Here is a 21,309-nt window from a genome sequence, read left to right on the forward strand (position 1 = left end):
TTGGGACTCTTAAAAACGCATCTGCGATTCATGTAAGCCGCTTCACGGCACTTTCCTCTTTTCTTTTCTTTTCTTTTCTTTTTTTTTTTTTTTTTTTTTTTTTTTTTTTTTTTTTTTTTTTTAATTTATTTTTTTAATTAATGAGAAACGTATAAAAATAAAAGTCACCTTGTTGGTGCCATTTTTTTTTTTTTTCTAGGATTAGAATACAGATTTGCTTTTTTTAAAAAAATTGATTAAATATGAACTTTATTCACTTTTACTAAAGATTATTCATGCCATGCTTTCAAAACATTAATTTTTATTTTTAATTTTGATTTTTAGACTTTCAAAACATTATGGTAATTTTAGTGAGTATTCTATCATTTATGGTAATTTTTATGAGTATTATATCATTAATTGTTTAACTTAGGAACAATAGCAAGGTAGGTAACAATAGGCATAATGTAGGCATGTGATAAGCCAATTATATTAATAAAAAAACCGAGTACAATAAATCTTGATAGATATAGATATGGGTTTTCAAATATAACTTAATATTTACTTAAAACGAGTTTCAACAACACTAATTAAGGTTGATTTTGCACCATAAAAATGACAAAGTAAGGGAAGAAGAATGATGACGAGACAAGGAGTTGGCATTTTAGATCATAACTTGAGCGTGGCTATAGGGACGTTCCCAATAAGATAAACAAGGACAAGGACAAGGGTTCGTGTCTATGGCACAAAACTAGCGTAAGCTACACATTTATGTATTTCTTTCTTCCTTTACTTAGTAAATAGACACTAAGGAAGAATATCCAAGAACAAACAACATACTATTTGATCAGATCCAAAGGCAATTAATCTGTCGATTTATAACACAGTCAAAAGCAAAGTAGCCGATCAGATCCAAAGAGGTTAGCTTCAGAAATTTGAGGGAGGCATCATATGGATTCTACAAATCTATCTCATCCTTGGGTCCTTTGTTCCGATAGGACAACATGACTACATAACAAAATACAAAGTAATCCAAATTTTGAAGTCAATCTTAATATCCTACAAATTAATATTCAAGAAAAAAAAAACTAGCCACCACTCGACAGATTCGATTGCAGACCCCCCCCCCCACCTAAATTTTCAGCTCAACAGAAAGAAATTCCCACTGCAAGCATTCAAGACATTCGAACATGCCAGTCTATGCCTTTTACCTTTGCAAAATCTAACTCGCTAACGAATCAACAGGGCAGCTGCAACAGTCAGCCAGAATACAACACCTAAACTCCGGCATTGTCTCAGCTTACTGTTTAATGTCCTTTCCCCTTCCTGCTGCAAGTTTTCCCTGCACCTGTTCATCGGATAAAGGTAAATAGTAGATGCGAGGAGTTGCTTTGGTTTTCCTGAAGAGGTCATCCAAGGTGACAATAGGAGTGTCAACTTTATCAGGAAGAGCAGGCGGGGGTGGGAGTGGAAGCTGCTCCCTTACTTGAGGAAGGTTGTTTGTGGGTGGGGGTGGTGGAAGAGAAGGTGGTGGAGCATGTTGCTGCCTTGGTAGACGAGGAGAAGGCTCAGGTTGCTTGGGTGGAGGCATGGTAGAGACCGGTGGAGCAACTGTTGCAGGTGTAGGGGTCTGTGGAGCTCCCACTCGAATTTTTACTTCTTGAGGATCAACAAACTCAGCTATAAGAAGGCGCCCACCATTTGGTGGCCATTGCAGATTGTAAACAGCATCTCTGGTCTTCATGGCTTCTTCCACCGATGAGTACTGCATCATGTCAGTCATTTACAAGCAATAAGTAAAAGACTCGATATTGGGTCCGATAATAAAATTTCAAAACTATGCAGCTCTAATAAGCACGAAGAATTAGATCCTGATAACTAGGAGCAAATAGTCTTACAGTTACATAGCAATGCGTCTTAATGTGATCCATCCAGAAACTGGTGATACTACCAGTCTTACTCAGAAGTTCTTGCACAGCTTTGAGGGTAAATGGACGCAGAAAACGATCGATTCTTAGTGAATTTGTGGGAGGTTTTGGTGATGGTAGAACTACAAAAGGCATAAACGAGACAAGTGAACCAGATGTTGCCCAGAACCAAGTTAAATCTAAAAAATTTTAACTCACCAACACGTTCCTTCGATGGATCTTCACTAGCTGTGGAGTCAGATCTGGAAAAGTTGCGTTTTGGAGCAGGTGATTGAAGAATGTCCTTTGAATTACTAGTCGATGTATGAACAGCATTTTGGGGCTCTGGAATTTTGAGGTTTTCAGCATTCCACCTACGATGTCTCTTTACGGACTCAGTATTTCCAGCCCCAACTTGATCTGCCAAACAATCTTATCAGACATAACAAAACAAAGTCATCTGATATACATTTGAAGAAAATTCAATGCATTATAGTGTTCTTCAATTGAATCAATAATAAATAAGAATTTCATGTCCCCCAATCAAACAGCACATCAAGTACTTAAGCCCCAACCCAATTTACGAACCCCTTAAAGAAAAAAACAAAATTACTGTTGAGCCAGACACAAATATTTGCGCAAAAGGGAGAAGGATCATTTTTTCTGTTAAACAGGGAAAACCTAGGAGGCACTGTGTGTCATACAACACAGACTTGGGAACTAAAAAATGTACGTTTAACTTTCAACTGATCTTAAACAGTCTATCACATCAGATGAAATACAAATTCAAAATGTTGTAACTTGATGAATAGTGGATAACTTCATGAAATTTTATCGTGGCTAACTTCCTTGTCTCCTTGCTAACCTGCCTAGGGTTACCCTTTTACCCTCCTACAATCATATCCTCAAGGTGCAAATGAAAATGGCTCCGTTGTAACCTATCTCTTTTTCAAGGAAAAAAAAAAACCCATTGGAATAAAAGAGAACACTACATACTAAAAGGGCATGTAAATGAATTATTAACACGAATAATTTAACACCCCCTCCATAAATCCATCTCTCTTTCTATAAACAGCCTCCTATCAGAGCTTACCTGCCAAGTAATTTGTCAAGACACCTTTCCCTCACTACAACTCATTGATTACAAGAATGACCAGAACTTATTTTCCTTTGTTCCTTGCATTAGACATATATCAAAGAACATTGGATTAGGCAAGTTAAATCATGATTTTGATGAATGAATTTACAGACAGAAGTTGGCTTGGAAGATTAAGGAGATTAGAATACCCAAAAAAAATCTTACTATTTGAATCCCCGGAGAATGAAGTTTGCAGCAACGAGTACACAAGATGACCAAAATTCATCTTACAAGGTTAACTAGGAAAATTTATATGCAATGCTTGTCCAGAAAAAAAAAGGAGGCTAATAGTAGGTCTATTCTTTGTCTCAATCGTTACAATAATGAGCAACTTTTTTGGATATATAAAACTGAGATACAGATATCCATTCTGGGCAGAACTTGGAGTTTGCTGAAGAGACTAAAATTAAACATAAAGGAGCATTTTAACATGGATAGAGAGAATTATTTGGATGACTATGGAGAATCGATCACCAAAACTCATATTGACTGATGCTTCATGAGATGTTCAGCAAAAGGTGCTGAGGAAGAGATATCTGTAGATGGACAGATATGGAGACAGAAACCAGTCCATTGAGCTGGAAATGAATGTATATCCCTGAGAGATTATTCTACTACTATAGTCAGAGAAAATACCAGTTCAAGTGAAAACAAGATTTCAGAGACATAAAACACCCCTTTACCGATTATATTTGAGAAAATACTAGGTCGTCTAAGGAATTCATACCAGAAGACCTTCATGAACAAAAGAGGTACAAATAAGAAAAAGGAAAAGAAATGATTTACACATATGTTTCCGACAATATTTTTTAAACCAGATTAACGATATACTGTACACTTTATTCATCACTACTACATTGCAGAAAAACTAACAAAAACAGCACAGTAATGACTCTTGACAACAAAAGTATTAGCGTATTATGATATTAGATACTCCCAACAAATAACCAATTTAGCTGCCTGATATTAGATACTCCAAACAAACACTGAAAGGCAGCACAAATCAAATTTTCCTCCGTCATTATCAAACAACATTTAGCTACCTAATTCTTGCAGAAAAACCAATGCAGAGACTGCAGCAAACTAAATATCAACTGAGAAAATCCAAAAACTAAAGAACCAGAAATATATAAATTCCATTGTTAGAAAGCTAGCAGTGTTCTTGACCAGAATTATTTCTTGAACAAATAATAAATGTCAATGGTTATAATAATAATTCATTATACCCAACTAAAGCAACATCCACTAAATTGGCATATGAATAAGTAGAAAACATTATAAACAAGCAAAGATTTAATTCAAAGCTCCTAAACATAAATTTATCTTAATGATGAAAAGTTCATGTACGACAGAGAATCTATAATGAAAATCACAATTCACAAAATGAGCTTATGTTATATGCCTAAATATTTAATTAGGCTGAGAAAACTTCATAATTTTATTTATTTCCTTTCAGTTCGGAGGATTGGGTCAGGCTTAGGGGAAAGGAGAGAGAGTGTGATAGTAATCATTACCAAGCATCTTTCTTTTTTCAGCAGGCAAAGATGAAACGTCACTCTCTATATCAAGATTCTTCTTGTCTGCAGTTGAGCCTCGCACTGCAATGTCTGCAAACTTTTCCTCTTTTGATATAGGGCCCTCAATTTTTACATTCTTCTCTCCCATTTCTTCAGGATTATTCCCTGAATCGGTTTTAATCTCCATAGCATCTTCTATTGAATCATCCCCAGAACTTCTATCTAAATTTAGCTTTTCAGATAACCCCACATCTACATCATCATGTTTTTCATGAAGATCAGTAATCATGTCCTTAATATCATGTTTCTCCTCAACATCTTCTTTCACAAAGGGCTGTACAACATCTTTCACAAAAGAATCTACAACATCTTTGTTCACAGGTGCCTCCAGAACATCTCTGTTTGCAGGTGACTCTTCAACATTCTTGTTCACAGGTGGCTCTTCAACATCCATTGGATGTGATTCGCCAGCATCTGGGACAACAATGCTGGATGATGGTTCCACCATCTCCTGCTTAACATCTAGTTCTAATTTTACATGGTCAGCAGATATATTTTCCTTTAGTTCAATCATTTCATTAATTGTCACAGAATCAGTAGAAATAGAATCAGTTCTTACTTGAGACCCTATAACAGGGCTGACCTCAGATACCTGGTTGTCTGGATCAGAAGAGTCGTGCCCGAGATTTGCATCTTGAGACTTCAAATTCTTATTCTTCACCTGGGCCTCCATATTCACATCAACAAGCTGGGGCTGTGTATCTTCAATTTCCATCTGAAGCTTTGAATCCTTACTATCCAGCTGGGACTTGGATTCCTCAACCTCCGACTGGGGCTTTGAATCCTCGTTATCCTTGGTTTCCATGTTTTGCAAGCCTTCAACACTTAACGCTCCTTCAGTTGCCACAGTTTCAGCTACGGTAACATTAGTTTCCAGAGTAGTAACATGGACAGCCGACCCCTCTTCCACCCTAGGTGAACCATTGAGGCTAACCCCATCTTGAAGTATCCCTTCGTCCACAGCTGCAGTACTGCCATTCTTCTCAACCTGAACTTCATCACCATCCACCTTCTCAATCATGGTAGCATCTTCACTTGTTTCTTTCGTTGTTTCAGAAACAATAGATGCATGCTCTTGGTTATTGTCACTATCTGTAACTGGAGGGGCATCATCAACACCATTGGTTTCCTCGGCATTTTCCCTTTCAATTCGAAGTGATTCATCCAACCGTTTGATCAAATCTTCCTTCAGACCTCTGATGGGCAATTTCCGTCTCTTAAGCTCGTCTTTCAACTCCGTTACCCTCCACTGATCAATCGGTCGATTTTCGAGAATTGGATATTTCGATTTGGAAGACATCTCGCTAAATCCAAAACCCCAATTTTAGACCTGAAATAATGGCAAAAGTCAGGAAGCAACTCCAATTTCAAACCTGAAAGAACGGCAAATGTCAGGAAGCAAAGTCAGCATCGAGAAAGAGTTCATAAAAAAAAACATGCAAGAGCTAAATAAACACACCCCTGAGGGATAAGAATCGGCGAAAAATACCCAATGACGCGAAAAAATGATTGAAGACTTGAACAAAAAAAAATGGAAAACAAACTTGAAAATGACTCACGGAAATAGCTTCACGCTGCGGATGGGAAAAGGAACAGGCCAGCAATTACTTTAGAGGAGGAAATGAAAGGAAAATTGTAACCCTAATTCCATAAAAGAAACCCCACCATTAGAGAATAAAAGGGAAAAAGCACAGCAACCATTCAAGGAAACCCAAAAAACTGCAATATATCAATCACAACTCCCAAAAAAAAAAAAATACAATAGTACAGAAGCAAACAGGTCCACGAAACCACAGCCTCAACTCGTCTCTGCAACCTGAAAACAAACGAAGACGAGAGAAGAAACAGAAGAAGAAAATGAAATTTGAAAAAGAAAAATGGAAATGTGTTGTTTTTAACACAAGTTCATCAGTAGAATCTTGGCGTAGAAGTGAAAACAGAGAGACGAGGAAGGGGTTGGTTGGGGTTGGGGACTTCTAGGGTTTTTTGCTTCTTCGATGTGAAATTGATATCCAAAGCATGGGAGAGACCTGTCCGATTGAAATCCAATATTTCGCTACCGAAATGTCGAAAATACCCCTCACCTCTGTGCCCAGTGAAAGAAACTAAGCGCCATTATTCCTTCCTGCTTCCTTTTCTGGTTCTTTTGGCCAAATTACTAAAAATGAAAATGTAACTTTTTTTATATTTTTTAAAAATATATTTATTTATTACGCACTCTTTTGCATACATTTCAAAACTTAAAAAAGAAAAAAGAAAAAACGTTAAATTTCGATAAAAATATCAATTTTTTTTTTTATATTTACTCTTTAATGGCTATTACATTATTTCATATCACCACCAATTTTTTTTATCCGTGCTAACCAATATGAAAATATCTATTAGTAGAGTACAATATGAGTATCAAAAGTATATGTGCATTATTCTATCATGTGTATCTCATATGATTGTACGATTATAATACTATTTAAGGATATCGTTTAAGTTTTTAATTATTCCTTAATTGTAATCTTATTGAAATATTACAATGGAACACATAGAATATGCAAACACAATGGTCGCATCCTCTGATATCACATTCCCATGAGACTATTAACACTGAGCAAACATATTTATTAGAGATATAATTCTAAAGTTCAAAATGTTCCTAGTCAAATTTTAGAGACAGAGTAACTTTTGTAAGATAATTAAATTAAAATATACGTTAAACCCTAAACCCTTTCATCTTACTAAACATTCTCACTCTCTCGAACTCCCCTTCTTCGTCTTTTCACACCGGCTCAGTGCCGCCGCCGTCGTCTTTGTTCTGCCCGTTCCGGAGCTGTTTGCCTCCTTGCGGTATCGCAGTGATTTTCTACTCTCTTGTTGTTATTGGTATTCTCCAAATCTCCATCTAATGTAATGTTGTGTCTCTGTTGAGTGAGTTTTTTCATTCCCAATTTTAGTTGGCAGCTTCTTTCCCTAGCTTTCAGATTTGCATTTGTAGGAGTAAATTCTCCATAAACATGGCGGAGGTTCTATTTGATGATATTTTCAAGGTCAAGTGCGTCAACCCAGATGGTAAAAAGTATGATAAAGGTACTTTCATGAAGCTCGTAACTGCTCTCTCATTCTTTTAATTCTCATTTTATGATCTTTTAACTGTCTATGAGTCCTTTTGTAGACAGTAACTTCTGCACCATCTTGACTTTGCTGTGAATGATGATTTGATATGATGTTTATTGGGTGCATAAAATTGTTCTTATAGTCTCTAGAATTGAAGCACGGAGTGAGAAGCTTTCCATGTATATGCTGCTGGATGTAAATACAGAGATATATCCAATTGATGAAGGTGACAAGATTCTGATGGTCCTGTCTCCTACGCTGAATTATGATGGAGCTCCTGTTACCAGCTATAGTGGTCAAGTAATATTTCTCCCCTCAATGTTTAATTGAATTTCATACAATGCTGGAGCTATCTGGTAGTCGTTTCATGTCTCTTCATTGTTTAAAAGAACACTCAGAAACACCTTGCTGCCAGATATCTGCATCCATATGTATCTTATAGATTCTAAAAGAAACGACCAATGATTTCACAATCTTTCTCTGATGCTGAAATTTTGGAGAAGGATTTTACAAGCGATTTGAAATAGCCCAAGCTCATCGCTAGCAGATTTGTCTTCTTTGGATTTTCCCTTTCGAGCTTCCCCTCAAGGTTTTTAAAACCTGTCTCCTAGGGAGAGGTCTCCACACCCTTATATGGAATGTTTTGTTCCCCTCTCCAACTGATGTGGGGTCTCACAATCCATCCCCCTTCGAGGCCCGACGTTCTTGCTGGCACTCGTTCAACTCTCCAATCTATGTAGGATTTCACAATCCACCTCCTTTCGAGGTCTAACGTCCTCGCTACCACACTGTCTGATGTCCACCCCCTTCGGGGCTCAGTGTCCTCACTAGCACACCGTCCGGTGTCCATCTCCCTTGGGGCTCAGTGTTCTCGCTGGCACGCCGCTCGGTATCTGACTTTGATACCATTTGTAATGGCCCAGACCCACCAATAGCAGAAATTTTACTCTTTGGGCTTCCCCTTTTGGGCTTCTCTTCAAGTTTTTAAAACGCGTCTGTTGGGGAGAAGTTTTAACGCTCTTACAAGGAATGCTCCGTTCTCCTCTACAACCGACGTGGGATCTCACCGTTTCTAGAAACTTTTCATAAAGTACAAAACAGAACCGTGATTATAAGCAAACAGCTTTATGTTCTAAAAACAAAATTATGCAAATGTTTCTTAGTATGAGAAGTGCCGAATAGGTACTAATATCAAGCACAAACCCGTAACTTCAGCTGTGAAGATTGTGAACATAATTGAAATCTGTAGGAGCAGGAGTAATATTTTTGAACTAAGCTTAAAGTTGTTGCAGGAAGGGAAGAAATCACTAGCAGATAAGTTCGAGTATATCATGCATGGGAAGCTGTACAAACTCGCAGATGAAGGCTCAGGATCAGACTTGAAAGTGTAAGTGAATTGCCATGATTTTGCTCACCCATTTCTGCTGCTGATTTTCCTAAAAGTTTAAGTGGAAGTACTTTATGCATGATTCTAACTCGATTCATAAAACATATTTTGATGTCGGAATTGGGTGTATTTTACAGAGAGGTTTATGCATCTTTTGGAGGACTTCAAATGATGTTGAAGGGAGATCCCCTCCACTGTGCCAAATTCAGGGTAGATCAGAACATGTTCTTGCTCCTCCGAAAGCTCACATGAACCTCAACAATCTCTCCTAATTATCAATTATAATTCTAGATAACTTATGAATTGATTGAAGGCTTTCTTTAATTTGTAAGCTTGTGTGAAGCAGTATTATTGATACGAAATGTTGTGAGCATTTATTACAATTCTTACTAAATATCAATGGCAAAATCAAATTGAGAAGCTACAAAAACAATGAAAGTTGAAGAATAGATAGTGGGGGACATGAAGAATTAGATTCCAAATAAATATAAAATGAGAGGTTTTTAGCACAAGAGCTTTGACGTACTCGTTGCAAATCATCTATGTTCATATTTTCAATGCGCTCCATCACTAAAAGAAAGAAAAAATGTTCCACTTCTACTTGTTGGACGAAAGTTGAACAATTTCCAAGTTAGTATCTGAAGGCAAAGAAGGCGACGAGAAAAGGCTTTTAAAATCTCACTTTAGCGAAAGCAGATTGTATGCTAAAGCTCTCCAATCACGAAGCTTCCTCTTCTTTTCCTGTTGTTATATAAATTGGATGAATGATAGTGTGTGGTGGCAGAGAGATTGAAAATGGGGGTTGGGGGTTCGTTGGAGTACGTATCCGAGCATTACTTGATGTGCATTAGCCATAAACGCAACAATAAGCACCACCAGTTGCAGACCGTTGAGCTTAAGGTGGCCATGGATTGCGATGGGTGCGAGCTTAAAGTGAAAAAAGCTCTGTCTTCCTTACGAGGAGTGAAATCGGTGAAGATAAACAGAAAGCAGCTGAAGGTGACAGTGACAGGGTATGTGGAAGCAAGCAAAGTGTTGAAGAAGGCAAAGTCGACAGGGAAAAAGGCAGAGATATGGCCATATGTACCCTACAATTTAGTGGCGCATCCCTACGCTGCTCCAGCTTATGATAAGAAGGCCCCTCCTGGGTACGTCAGAAATGTAGAGGACAATGCTGTGGCCTCCTCTGTTCTCAAGTTTGAAGACCCTTCCTTTGTCACCATGTTCAGTGATGATAACCCTAATGCTTGCTTCATCATGTAGCCAAAAAAAAAAAAACCAATCTTTTTCTGTTTTTATTTAGAGTTTAATAAAAATTTGAAGCAAAAAAAAGCAAAGCTTTCTTGTCTGTTACACTGGCTGGGTGAGAGGATACCGGCAGAATAAACTTTTGGCTTCTTTTGGTCTTTTTGAACTTTTTATATGTGTGTTTGTGTGTGTGTGTGTGTGTGTGTGTTTTCATCTTGCATTTTCTGACATTTTCTCAAAATCTAAGGCAGCGTAAAGTGTGTTCTTATGATGAAAATTTATATTATTTTAGGCTATGAAATTGATTGGTTGAATTATATTCTTTACTTGTCAAACCTCATATTTATGTGACACTTGGATTATGTTAAATTAATACTATGCTCTGAATACTATATATATGTCAATTAATAATATCCTTCACCCCCTTTACAATATTATTTATTTCAACGAAGAAATAAATTCCATCTTTCTTTTTTTAATATTTGAATTATTTTGTTATTTTTGAAACTTACCGTGGTGTTTGATAGACAATGTTCTTGGATTTATCGAGTTTAGTGAATGTAGGTTAACAAATATATATTTGAAATCTTATTTCAGATTCTCGGATCCAAATTGGAGAAATACTAAAGACATCAACTTTATGTATACTGGTCTGGAATAATGTGTGGTTTATAGACAAGAGTTTATAGCATATGGCAGATAAGATTGAATGTCTTATCTTCGTAACATTATTGATATACCCTAATTTGTTTATAGTTTTAAATGATTTGATTCAAATCATTATTGTGGAGATATATGAGTATAGTAAAGTATTATATACATTGAGTTTGTATAAGTATAAAATATTTAATCTCTATTTATAAATCCATTAACTAAGAAGATTAATATTTTATAAGATAATCACGTGCATTCAATTTTAATCTAGTGAGTTATAGACTCGTGTCTATGAAAATTTGTTATCTACGAGTGAATAAACTTGCTAATTTATGAATTTAACAAAATAAAAAGTCTGGAACATAAACTTCACCCCATGAAATTAGTTTATTCCCCTATAATTATGACAAGTAGATGACACTAGAAGAAATTTCGGATCTCTGGAAGCCTAAAAATGCATTGCTTAATCTTTCTTATCCTAATACCATTAAAATGTCAAGCTTATTTATACTTGCATCGTGATAAGTTATTATAGCTCGAAGTATGTTTCTAATGCCTCAAGATCGTGCTTATTTATTTTGATAGCATCCATGTGTTCAAAAAGGTATTATAGCTCGAAGTATGTTTTTAATGTCTCGAGATCATGCTTATTTATTTTGATAGCAACCCTGCGTTCAAAAAAGTAGGTTAAAGCGTTAAAAAATAAAAAAAATCAAGAATTTGAATTGAGATTAATGTAGAAAAAAATAATGATAAAATAAAATAACGATGTTGGTTAGAACATTTAAATAGTAATAGTTCTTACTTACCCACTCAAGAATATATATGTATACTTTTTGTTATGTCCCAAGCTTTAAACTATCTTTCTATTTTTTTTTAGTAATGAGTTTAACTCCAATGGAATTTAGAAAAATTAAAATTTAACCTAGATTAAAATACAATTATAATAATTTGACTTTTAATATAGTGGAGATTAAAAAAATACCAAATTGAGAAATCTAATGGAATCAGGTTAAATTTGATTATTTTAATTTAGTATTTGAGAAAACCGTCATGTTTTGTTTGTTGTCTATTTTTATATTTAAACAATTTTACAAATTGGACTAAATTATTTATAATTAACGTTAAAGTACACAAATGTCCCTTGAATTTTGAAGTAGATCTCAATTATGGAGGTAGATTTCGAAAATTTTAATTTTTACTATTTTTAAAAATATATTTTTACTCTTTGAAATTGTTTTTCATTAAAATAAAAGATAAAAATTGACCTGGTAGTATTATCTACTATCACAAAAAAAAAAAAAAAAAAAAAAAAAAAAAAAAAAAAAAAAAAAGAAATTGTTTATTTTATCCCATTATGTCCATTTTCATCGTATTTTAACCCTTAAAAAAAAAAAATATATATATATATATATATAAAAAAATGGATTTGAGAAATTGGGTTCGTTTTGACGTCTGAATTCAACTACGGCAACTAACCCAGCGCTACCTAACTCCGCCTTTGGATCGAAATTTCCGACAGCCGCCATTTCCACCAACTCCCCTTCTCCTCTACCAACTCATTTTTCTCCTCCTCCTCCTCCTCCTCCTTCATCTCTCATCGCGGCTTTTCGGTACTTAAATCTCTCTCTCCCCCCCTTCCTCTTTCCAGTCTTTCTTTTACTTGGTCCTTACAGAATCGGGACACCTCCGTCTTGGTATGGCTAATTCCTTGCACACTTTACCTAATCCTTCTCGTCTCGGATTCAGATACCAATTTCCCGGAGCTGATTCTGCTTCAGACACTGCTTTTGGATCCATTTCTTTCCCCTCCCGCCTTCCTGCTCCGTCCCTCAAGTATGCTCTACCCGCTTATGTCTTCTTCTTTTTTATCCCTTTCCATTGATGGTTTATCAAGTTGCTTCTTTGAACCAAGTGTTTGTGTGATTTTGTAGTTTGTAATTTGAATTCTTCTGCTGCGTCGTGTTGGGTCATTTTTATCTTCCATTATAACTGCTGGGAATGTGTTGTTATCTCTCTTTTTCGTTGTCCCTTAAAGCTTTCCGTTTGATAATAGGTCTGTGCAATATACTAAGAAAGTGAAGCCAGTAATGGCTGGACATGTTTCTGGCAATGTCAGCGTGGACATATCTTTGAGCCCAAGAGTGAATTCTGTAAAGCCTTCCAAAACAGTGGCTATAACCGATCAGGCTACAGCTCTTGTGCAAGCTGGTGTACCTGTGATTCGGTTAGCTGCCGGTGAACCTGATTTTGATACTCCTGCCCCAATTGTTGAGGTATTATCTTAAGCTACAACTCCCTTGTTTGTTGTTCTAACTTTCTTTTGATGCTTGTATGTTTTCACATTTCTACATGTGGTAGTTGATTTTGTTACCGCCAATTGAATGTTAGGCTGGAATCAATGCAATTAGGGATGGATACACTCGATACACGCCCAATGCAGGAACGTTGGAAGTCCGCCAAGCAATTTGCCATAAGCTGAAAGGTTAGTTGTGTTTAGAGGACGAGTTTTTATAGATGTGGTTGAGTTGTATACTAGCTTCATATCTATGATGCAAGCTCTTGGTTCTCTTCATGTCTCTAGAGGAGAATGGGATTTCATATACACCAGATCAAATATTGGTCAGTAATGGAGCCAAACAGAGTATTCTGCAAGCCGTCGTTGCTGTTTGTTCTCCAGGGGATGAGGTACAGGTTTTCTTGATCTTGTGATGAATGTAATAGCTCCATACCAATCTGACAGTAGGTTATAGTTCAATCTAGATTCAACGTGCTTATTCTTGGGGAAATATTGAGGCAATAAGCCATGTTTTACCAATACCAATACCAATATAGTGTAATGGGGCTCGATCCATTTGTAGAATTGTTCATTTGGCTTTTGTTGTGGCCATGTCTGTGATGTACTTCCTCTATCCTTTTCCCCTCAGGTTATAATTCCAGCTCCATTTTGGGTAAGTTACCCAGAAATGGCAAGGCTGGCTGATGCAACTCCTGTGATTCTTCCAACGAGTATTGAGGCTAACTTTCTCTTGGATCCAAAGCTTCTTGAAGCAAAGATCACGGAGAAGTCGAGGCTGCTGATTCTTTGTTCTCCCTCCAACCCAACAGGATCAGTTTACCCAAAGGAATTGCTGGAAAAGATTGCTGAAATTGTCGCTAAACATCCTAGACTTCTGGTGAGGTTTCTTTAGCTGTGTTGAATTTCACTTATTGGACTGTTTGTCTTAAATCATCTTTACTTTCTTGCAGGTGTTGTCTGATGAAATCTATGAACACATAATTTATGCTCCAGCAACTCATACAAGCTTTGCATCTCTACCAGGCATGTGGGAACGGACTTTGACAGTTAATGGGTTCTCTAAGGTAACTGAAATTTTGTTTTCTGATCTTTATTACTACCAGCTATGTCAAAGTTCGTTTTTGATTTCCATATTTTTGCAACACGATTGCTTAACATTTGAAGATGTAATGTTTTAGGCCTTTGCAATGACTGGTTGGCGACTTGGATATATTGCTGGTCCTAAGCACTTTGTTTCTGCATGTGGAAAAATCCAGAGTCAGGTATGTTAAAACTTTAGTATTTCTAATCTCTTACAATTTTTAGCTTGGTAAGGCAATCTTCAATTGTCCTTCAACTCTTGCGCATTGTGTTGAAGCCTCTAGGCAACATAAAGTGTAAAGGGGATGGATGCCTAGTGGAAATCTTTTAGCTTTTACTTGAGACATTGAATTATGCCCCTCAGCCACAAGAACCAACATGTTTATGCAATAATTTCACGTCCTCTTTTTAGAAAATTTGCTGCAATCTGCCGATGGACTTGTTAAATTTCAGAACGTTTTTTTTTTTTTTTTCCATCTTCAGCTTACTCTGTATATTTGTTATGATAGTCTACTTCAGGAGCCAGTAGCATATCCCAAAAAGCAGCCGTTGCAGCTCTAGGAATGGGTTATGCTGGGGGTGAAGCTGTTGCTACAATGGTGAAAGCATTCCGAGAACGTCGTGATTATTTGGTCAAAAGCTTTGGTGAACTTGCAGGTGTCAAGATTTCAGAACCTCAGGTGCCAACTTCAAGATTTTCTTGTTTCGCGCATTCCTTGTCGACCCTTCTCGGTCTTTTCTTTTATAATTTGTGTTGTTATTGTAATGTCTGAAGATTCTATAACTCGTTGTAGGGAGCTTTCTACCTCTTCCTAGATTTCAGCTCTTACTACGGAGCTGAAGCTGTAGGATTTGGTGTAATCAACAATTCAGAGTCACTTTGCAGATATCTGCTTGAGAAGGGCCAGGTAAAGTTCTTGATGAAATTTGTGTGTATGTCAGCCATTTTGCTTCTACCATTTGTTTCTAAAAGCAAAAATCTTGTAGAATTTCAGTGTAATATCATTATCTGCTGCTGTTTTTTCAGGTTGCTCTAGTTCCGGGGGATGCATTCGGTGACGACACCTGCATTCGAATCTCGTACGCCGAATCCCTCAGTATACTTCAGGATGCTGTGGAGAGAATCAAGAAAGCACTTGAAGCAGTGAGGCCTGCTGTTCCTGTTTAACAATTACTAATGTACGGAAAATAAAGCAAGCCCTTCAATGGTTAGTTTCTATTCAGTTTGATAATTCTATCTGCTGACATTTGTATTCTAGTGTTTGTGTTGAAATAAGTAATGCAAATCAATAACATTTGTTCGAAAAAATGGGAAGCATTAGTTTTATTCATCTTTATTGAACTTTTTGAGGACTGAGATAATCGAGTGTTTAATATATTTAGAAGCCCAACAATCCAGAATCTCATCTATTCACCCAATCCAACCCAATCCAACTCAATCCATTCAAGCCAGTAGCTCACCAGCCCAGGATGGTATGCTAGGGTGTCGAGGTAGGGACTCGAGAGTGACGTGGAATAAGTGGGGGAGGGTGGATTAGAAGAAAATGAAATGAAACATTTGGTGGCCACTCAAAGGGCATGGCGGAGAGTTTGCCAAGAGGCAATTGGTACCCATTCTTTATTATTCTGCTCAGTCCTCTTCACTCTCTCTGTCTCTCCCCAACTATCATTTACACTTCCATTTATTATTTATTATTTATTTTTATAAAATTTATTATAGTCGTGGAGTTGGGTATTATGGTGGAGCCATGGATGAAGCAAGGAGAAGGTTTGAGACATGTGAGAGAAAGTGAGAGACAAACAGAAGAGGGAATTCTTTGTTAAAAAAATTAATCTTTTTATGTTTTGATGTCGGGTTGATTTATCATTTCAACCAACACAATGACATTGCATTGGTCAATGGTTCAAGAACATCAAAACCCAAAAATACCCTTGATTCAAACATTCTATCTTCTTACTGTTAGTCAATATTAAAAATGGAAGAGAAGATTAAGAAGAATGCAAGAGGGGGGATGCTATTCAAAATTGATTTGTATACCATCTTCAAGAATTAAACAGCACCATAAGTTGAAGATGAATGGGACGTCCCCATGCATGGCCAATCAACAAGTAGTAGTAGTAGAAGGGCTTCACCATTAAGCAATTAGGCTTTATTGAAACTCCACTTGATGCAATTTATGATCGAAAAGACAACTCAGGACAGGAGGGTGTGACCACATGAGGTTGAAAGGCAGTGGCATATACCAGATGATAACTTCCTTCTTCGGGGGCATTTATGGATATTCACTACTTTCTGTTTTTTTTCTTTTCTTTTTTAAAGTAAAAATAAATTGAAATTTTGTTTTTTTTTTTTAATATATGTGGACATGGAAATTTGGACGAATTTTTTTTTGAATTTTCAAAATAACCGTTTGCCTTTAAACTTGTAAATGATAATCATTCTACTCTTAGGTGTAAATGAGAGTGATATGGATATCCATTACTCATGGGAATAAGGTAGTTTGCTTAAAACAATTTTATGTTAGTGAAGACAAACATGCTAAAACAACCCGTTGTGGGAATATTCTTCACTATTAAGAGTAATTCAAGACAAGCAAGTAATATGATTGTATTGAATATACGTTTCAAATCCTGACTCACGTGTTGAGTTTGGGTTCTTATTCGTAGTTCAAATTCTGAGCATAAGGCATTAAAATTTGAATATAGATAAAAAGTAAAAGTAGAGTTTCAAAATTTTCTTGAGATGTAGCTTGTAAGATGTAAAAGAAAATTTATGTAGGAACTTTTTAAAAATGAGTTGAAATTTCTATTAAAAATAAAACAAAAAAACGTTTCCAATTTCAATTTTGGGAAAGGGACATCAAATTATTTGTTTTTATTTTTATTTTTTTACAAAATTATATGATAATATGATGTGACATTCAATGTTTTATTTCTTATGGTTACATGAAAAGTTTGAAGTTTTTTTTTTTTTTTCCTTTGGTCATAGTAAAAGTTTTTTTTTTTAAAAAGTGTGATTTTGGAAAAGAAAATAATATGTTAAAAAGTGGTAATAGAAAAATAATTATGTAATTTTTAATTGGATAGAATCTAAGTTTTATAAGAGATGTTCATTGACGGCCGTGGGGGCTAACCGACACAATCGCATTTTTGAAGGCAGCGGACTAGCGATTGTATGACACTCACTTTCCAACGACAAGTGAGCTAAGCCAAATTGTTCTTGCGTCGCCTACGGGCAAGCAACGTATGATCGAGTCTCTAGCCTCGGTTTTAAAAGAATGTTTTAGAAAATGAGGGTAGAGAGAGATTTTTGAAAGAGACGTTATATAAGCAAGCAAGTGAGAGATAACAACGACTTAGCATATATAACCTTGGGTGGGGAAAAGTTGACAACTATTCATATCCACTATAGTATATTCTGAGACATTTCATGTCTGTCAAGCCTAGGCATGATATTTTTGAGGCGTCATAACCTAGAACTAAAAACACTAAAATGAAAAGACATGACAATGATTTGGCTTGCAATGGACATGGGCCCTGGGCAACAAGCCTGGACGAGCATGACCGTGACACTAACCACCTATCACATGAAAGGGGATGGGTTGTTCCATTCCGGCAGGCTTTGAGGTCCACAACCTCCACCTGTAGTCCATTCCTAAACGGCATCTTCCACACCTTTTTCTTCTTCTTCTTCATCGACGTGTAACCCATACGGGACCCCTCACCCAAGAAAAAGAAAATTAAAAAAAAAAAAAAAAAAAAAAAAAAAAAAAAAAAAAGACCTTTTTACAGTTATCTCCTTCCTTCGCATATTCCGCCATTTTCACGCTCTGTTCCGTTCTCATGGAGCGCGACGACCCACAACATCATCACCATTCACTACTGGGGTCTCTCTTTCTCTCTTCCTCCCGCCACCACATCTTTCGACGCGTGTCCATTCCGCCCTTCCTAATTCCTCTATAAATCCGGAGCTCCCGCTTCAAGCGGGGAGCACCGCACCAACATTCTCGAGGCTTCGTTGAGCGATTGAGAAAAAAGAAAGAAAGAAAGACAGAAAGAAGGAAAGAAAGTAACAGGAGGTGTTAACAGCCGAGAAAAAGGGAACACACCTTCTTCTTTCTTCTTCTTCTTCTTCTTCTTCTTCTTCTTCTTCTCTTTCTGTTCTTCTTTCCCTAACTGAGTTTTGTTCGGTCGGCTACAATGTTTATCGACAGCTTTAAGGTTGAATCCCCCAATGTTAAGTACACCCATGACGAGATTCATTCCGTGTACAATTACGAAACTACTGAGCTCCTTCATGAGAACAGAAGCGGGACTTATCAGTGGATCGTTAAGCCCAAATCTGTTCAATATGAATTCAAAACCGATATCCGTGTCCCCAAATTAGGGTTTGCCTTTCTTTAACCTCTCTCTCTGTTTTTTCTTGTGTTCTTCCTTTTCTTTGTGTTCTTACTTATGAATTTGATAGGATGATGCTCGTTGGATGGGGTGGAAATAATGGCTCTACTCTTACTGCAGGAATAATAGCCAACCGGGAGTAAGCTTTCCTTTTCGATTTTGGTCTTCAATTTTATATAAAATAGTTTTAATATAATACTGTGGATGATGGGTCCTATTTTTCAGAGGAATCTCTTGGGCAACCAAGGATAAAGTTCAGCAAGCCAATTATTTTGGCTCTTTAACGCAAGCATCTTCCATCAGAGTTGGCTCTATTGATGGCGAGGAGATTTATGCTCCATTTAAGAGCCTCCTGCCCATGGTAATTACATCACAACATTCAATATCTGCTTTTAAAACAAAAACATTGGAGATTATAGTAATTGTTTTATGATTTAAATATGTGGCAGGTTAATCCTGATGATATTGTGTTTGGTGGGTGGGACATAAGTGACATGAACTTGGCTGACGCCATGGCCAGATCTAAGGTCCTTGATATTGATCTGCAAAAGCAATTGAGACCCTACATGGAATCCATGGTCCCTCTACCTGGAATCTTTGATCCTGATTTTGTTGCTGCGAATCAGACCTCACGAGCCAATAACGTTATAAAAGGCACCAAGAAAGAACAAGTCCAGCAAATCATCAAGGATATTAGGTAATATATACCTTTTCAGTATATGTCAGTTCAAAATCTTAAATTTGAAGTTTTTCATAATAATAAGCAGACTGTGTTCTAATTTATTAGGGAATTCAAGGAGAAGAGTAAAGTGGACAGAGTTGTAGTGCTGTGGACTGCCAACACAGAGAGGTACAGTAATGTGATTGTGGGGCTAAATGACACAATAGAAAATCTTATGGCTTCTGTGGACAAAAACGAGTCGGAGATATCTCCTTCCACCCTCTATGCAATTGCTTGTGTCCTTGAAAATGTCCCTTTCATCAATGGTAGCCCACAGAACACTTTTGTCCCAGGTACCCCTTTTTCTTAATCTTCCATAAAATTTGCTACTTTTTACCTTTTTCTATTCCTTTTCGAGCTGAATTCACTGAAATTCATGGGATCTTGTTAACAGGGTTGATTGACTTAGCCATTCATAGAAATAGTTTGATTGGAGGGGATGATTTTAAGAGTGGTCAGACCAAGATGAAATCTGTGCTTGTAGATTTTCTTGTTGGTGCTGGTATTAAGGTACCTGGATTCTGTTAATTAAACTTTGTGATCTGATCATGTGATAAAAAATTTGGGTGTTCTTGAAAATACGTTGTGGACTTTGTTGTCGTCAGCCAACATCTATAGTGAGCTACAACCATCTGGGAAACAACGATGGAATGAACCTATCAGCCCCTCAAACATTCAGATCCAAGGAGATCTCAAAGAGTAATGTTGTGGATGACATGGTCTCCAGTAATGGCATTCTCTTTGAGCCTGGCGAGCACCCTGATCATGTGGTGGTCATCAAGGTATAATCCTTAAGATTTCCGAAGATTTGTGAATACAGACATGAACATATCCTATGAACTGTTGAAAGTTATGAAATTTTGTTAAATCCTCTCTGGTTTTGGGATGGAAATTTTCAGTATGTTCCTTACGTGGGGGACAGTAAGAGGGCGATGGATGAGTACACCTCGGAGATATTCATGGGTGGGAAAAGCACCATAGTGTTGCACAACACTTGCGAGGATTCTCTCTTAGCCGCTCCTATCATACTCGATTTGGTTCTTCTTGCTGAACTCAGCACTCGTATTCAATTCAAGGCTGAAGGAGAGGTCAGTTTTGATTCTCTAAGCCATTTTTGTTAGTCATTTTGAAATGACTCTAAAACGCAAGTGAATTGGGTTTGTGTAGGGAAAGTTTCACTCTTTCCACCCTGTGGCCACCATCCTCAGTTACCTTACAAAGGCTCCTCTTGTAAGTTTTTACACAATCCCTGCCTTCTGAAATCTCGAACTTTCATCGTTGAACGTATTTCTGACTTGAAAATGGCAAAACCAGGTTCCACCAGGCACACCCGTGGTGAACGCTCTGTCGAAGCAGCGTGCGATGCTGGAGAATATAATGAGAGCTTGTGTTGGGTTGGCACCTGAGAACAATATGATTTTGGAGTACAAGTGAAGTGCGAGGAAGTTTGAGTTCGATAGGATGATTGGTTTTGTGGAGTATAAGTTTGTGAAAAGTATGCAATTAGTTTGGGCTTTTGGGGAAGCCATGTCTGTAATGGAATTACTGATATTTATAAATAAATAGGTTTTTGTGTTAATATGTTCTTGTGTTCTTCATAAGGAACCTATACTTCCAAGGAATCCAAATGGGCTTTACATCTGACACCACAAAATGTGACCAATAATTTGAGTGAAGAAGACAACAAAAGTGGTCCATGGCCGAATGCTACCCTTTGATGCCCAAACACAATGGTAAAAGGATTCCTTACCAGTACCACTTGCTTGATACCGACTTTAAAATTTCTTCCAAAATGTTTGGAATTTTGTAATGATTG

At 36.9% G+C, this 21,309-nt stretch overlaps 5 protein-coding genes across 11 annotated transcripts; 4 read left to right on the forward strand and 1 right to left on the reverse strand.

The window, feature by feature from the left end:
- Positions 1-878: 878 nt before the first annotated feature.
- On the reverse strand, positions 879-6,647 carry LOC111479026 (apoptotic chromatin condensation inducer in the nucleus-like). Of its 2 annotated transcripts, none has more exons than XM_023123482.1 (5): positions 6,161-6,647; positions 4,539-5,974; positions 2,106-2,306; positions 1,878-2,029; positions 879-1,744 (listed from the first exon to the last, which is right to left on the reverse strand). In XM_023123482.1, exons 2-5 carry the CDS (start codon positions 5,899-5,901, stop codon positions 1,280-1,282), a joined length of 2,181 nt encoding a protein of 726 aa, XP_022979250.1. In that variant the 5' UTR covers positions 5,902-5,974; positions 6,161-6,647; the 3' UTR covers positions 879-1,279. The 2 variants fall into 2 exon arrangements, with proteins under 2 accessions (XP_022979250.1, XP_022979241.1); XM_023123473.1 differs by having other exon boundaries at positions 4,539-5,931; positions 6,161-6,646.
- Positions 6,648-7,336: 689 nt separating this feature from the next.
- On the forward strand, positions 7,337-9,473 carry LOC111481850 (DNA-directed RNA polymerases II, IV and V subunit 8B-like). 5 transcript variants are annotated; one of them, XM_023127428.1, is made up of 5 exons: positions 7,337-7,475; positions 7,574-7,679; positions 7,849-8,006; positions 8,999-9,093; positions 9,231-9,473. In XM_023127428.1, the coding sequence occupies exons 2-5, from the start codon at positions 7,607-7,609 to the stop codon at positions 9,343-9,345; spliced, it is 441 nt and encodes a 146-aa protein (XP_022983196.1). In that variant the 5' UTR covers positions 7,337-7,475; positions 7,574-7,606; the 3' UTR covers positions 9,346-9,473. The 5 variants fall into 5 exon arrangements, with proteins under 5 accessions (XP_022983196.1, XP_022983203.1, XP_022983212.1 ...); XM_023127435.1 differs by having other exon boundaries at positions 7,355-7,475; positions 7,547-7,679; XM_023127444.1 differs by having other exon boundaries at positions 7,355-7,475; positions 7,554-7,679.
- Positions 9,474-9,733: 260 nt separating this feature from the next.
- On the forward strand, positions 9,734-10,501 carry LOC111481777 (heavy metal-associated isoprenylated plant protein 23-like). Its single transcript, XM_023127372.1, has one exon. The coding sequence runs from the start codon at positions 9,889-9,891 to the stop codon at positions 10,354-10,356; it is 468 nt and encodes a 155-aa protein (XP_022983140.1). The 5' UTR covers positions 9,734-9,888; the 3' UTR covers positions 10,357-10,501.
- Positions 10,502-12,425: 1,924 nt separating this feature from the next.
- On the forward strand, positions 12,426-15,750 carry LOC111480013 (bifunctional aspartate aminotransferase and glutamate/aspartate-prephenate aminotransferase). Of its 2 annotated transcripts, XM_023124976.1 has the most exons (11): positions 12,432-12,608; positions 12,745-12,831; positions 13,052-13,271; positions 13,387-13,480; positions 13,580-13,683; positions 13,923-14,171; positions 14,245-14,358; positions 14,473-14,556; positions 14,884-15,054; positions 15,169-15,282; positions 15,402-15,750. In XM_023124976.1, exons 3-11 carry the CDS (start codon positions 13,086-13,088, stop codon positions 15,540-15,542), a joined length of 1,257 nt encoding a protein of 418 aa, XP_022980744.1. In that variant the 5' UTR covers positions 12,432-12,608; positions 12,745-12,831; positions 13,052-13,085; the 3' UTR covers positions 15,543-15,750. The 2 variants fall into 2 exon arrangements, with proteins under 2 accessions (XP_022980735.1, XP_022980744.1); XM_023124967.1 differs by having other exon boundaries at positions 12,426-12,831.
- Positions 15,751-18,227: 2,477 nt separating this feature from the next.
- Positions 18,228-21,072, forward strand: LOC111479750 (inositol-3-phosphate synthase). The gene is made up of 10 exons (XM_023124595.1): positions 18,228-18,762; positions 18,843-18,911; positions 18,998-19,133; positions 19,222-19,469; positions 19,560-19,786; positions 19,888-20,003; positions 20,099-20,275; positions 20,393-20,581; positions 20,661-20,723; positions 20,808-21,072. Exons 1-10 carry the CDS (start codon positions 18,575-18,577, stop codon positions 20,925-20,927), a joined length of 1,533 nt encoding a protein of 510 aa, XP_022980363.1. The 5' UTR covers positions 18,228-18,574; the 3' UTR covers positions 20,928-21,072.
- The last annotated feature ends 237 nt before the right edge of the window (positions 21,073-21,309 follow it).

The sequence above is a fragment of the Cucurbita maxima genome, unplaced genomic scaffold (assembly GCF_002738345.1).
Source record: "Cucurbita maxima cultivar Rimu unplaced genomic scaffold, Cmax_1.0 Cma_Scf00001, whole genome shotgun sequence".
NCBI classification, from domain to species: Eukaryota; Viridiplantae; Streptophyta; class Magnoliopsida; order Cucurbitales; family Cucurbitaceae; genus Cucurbita; species Cucurbita maxima.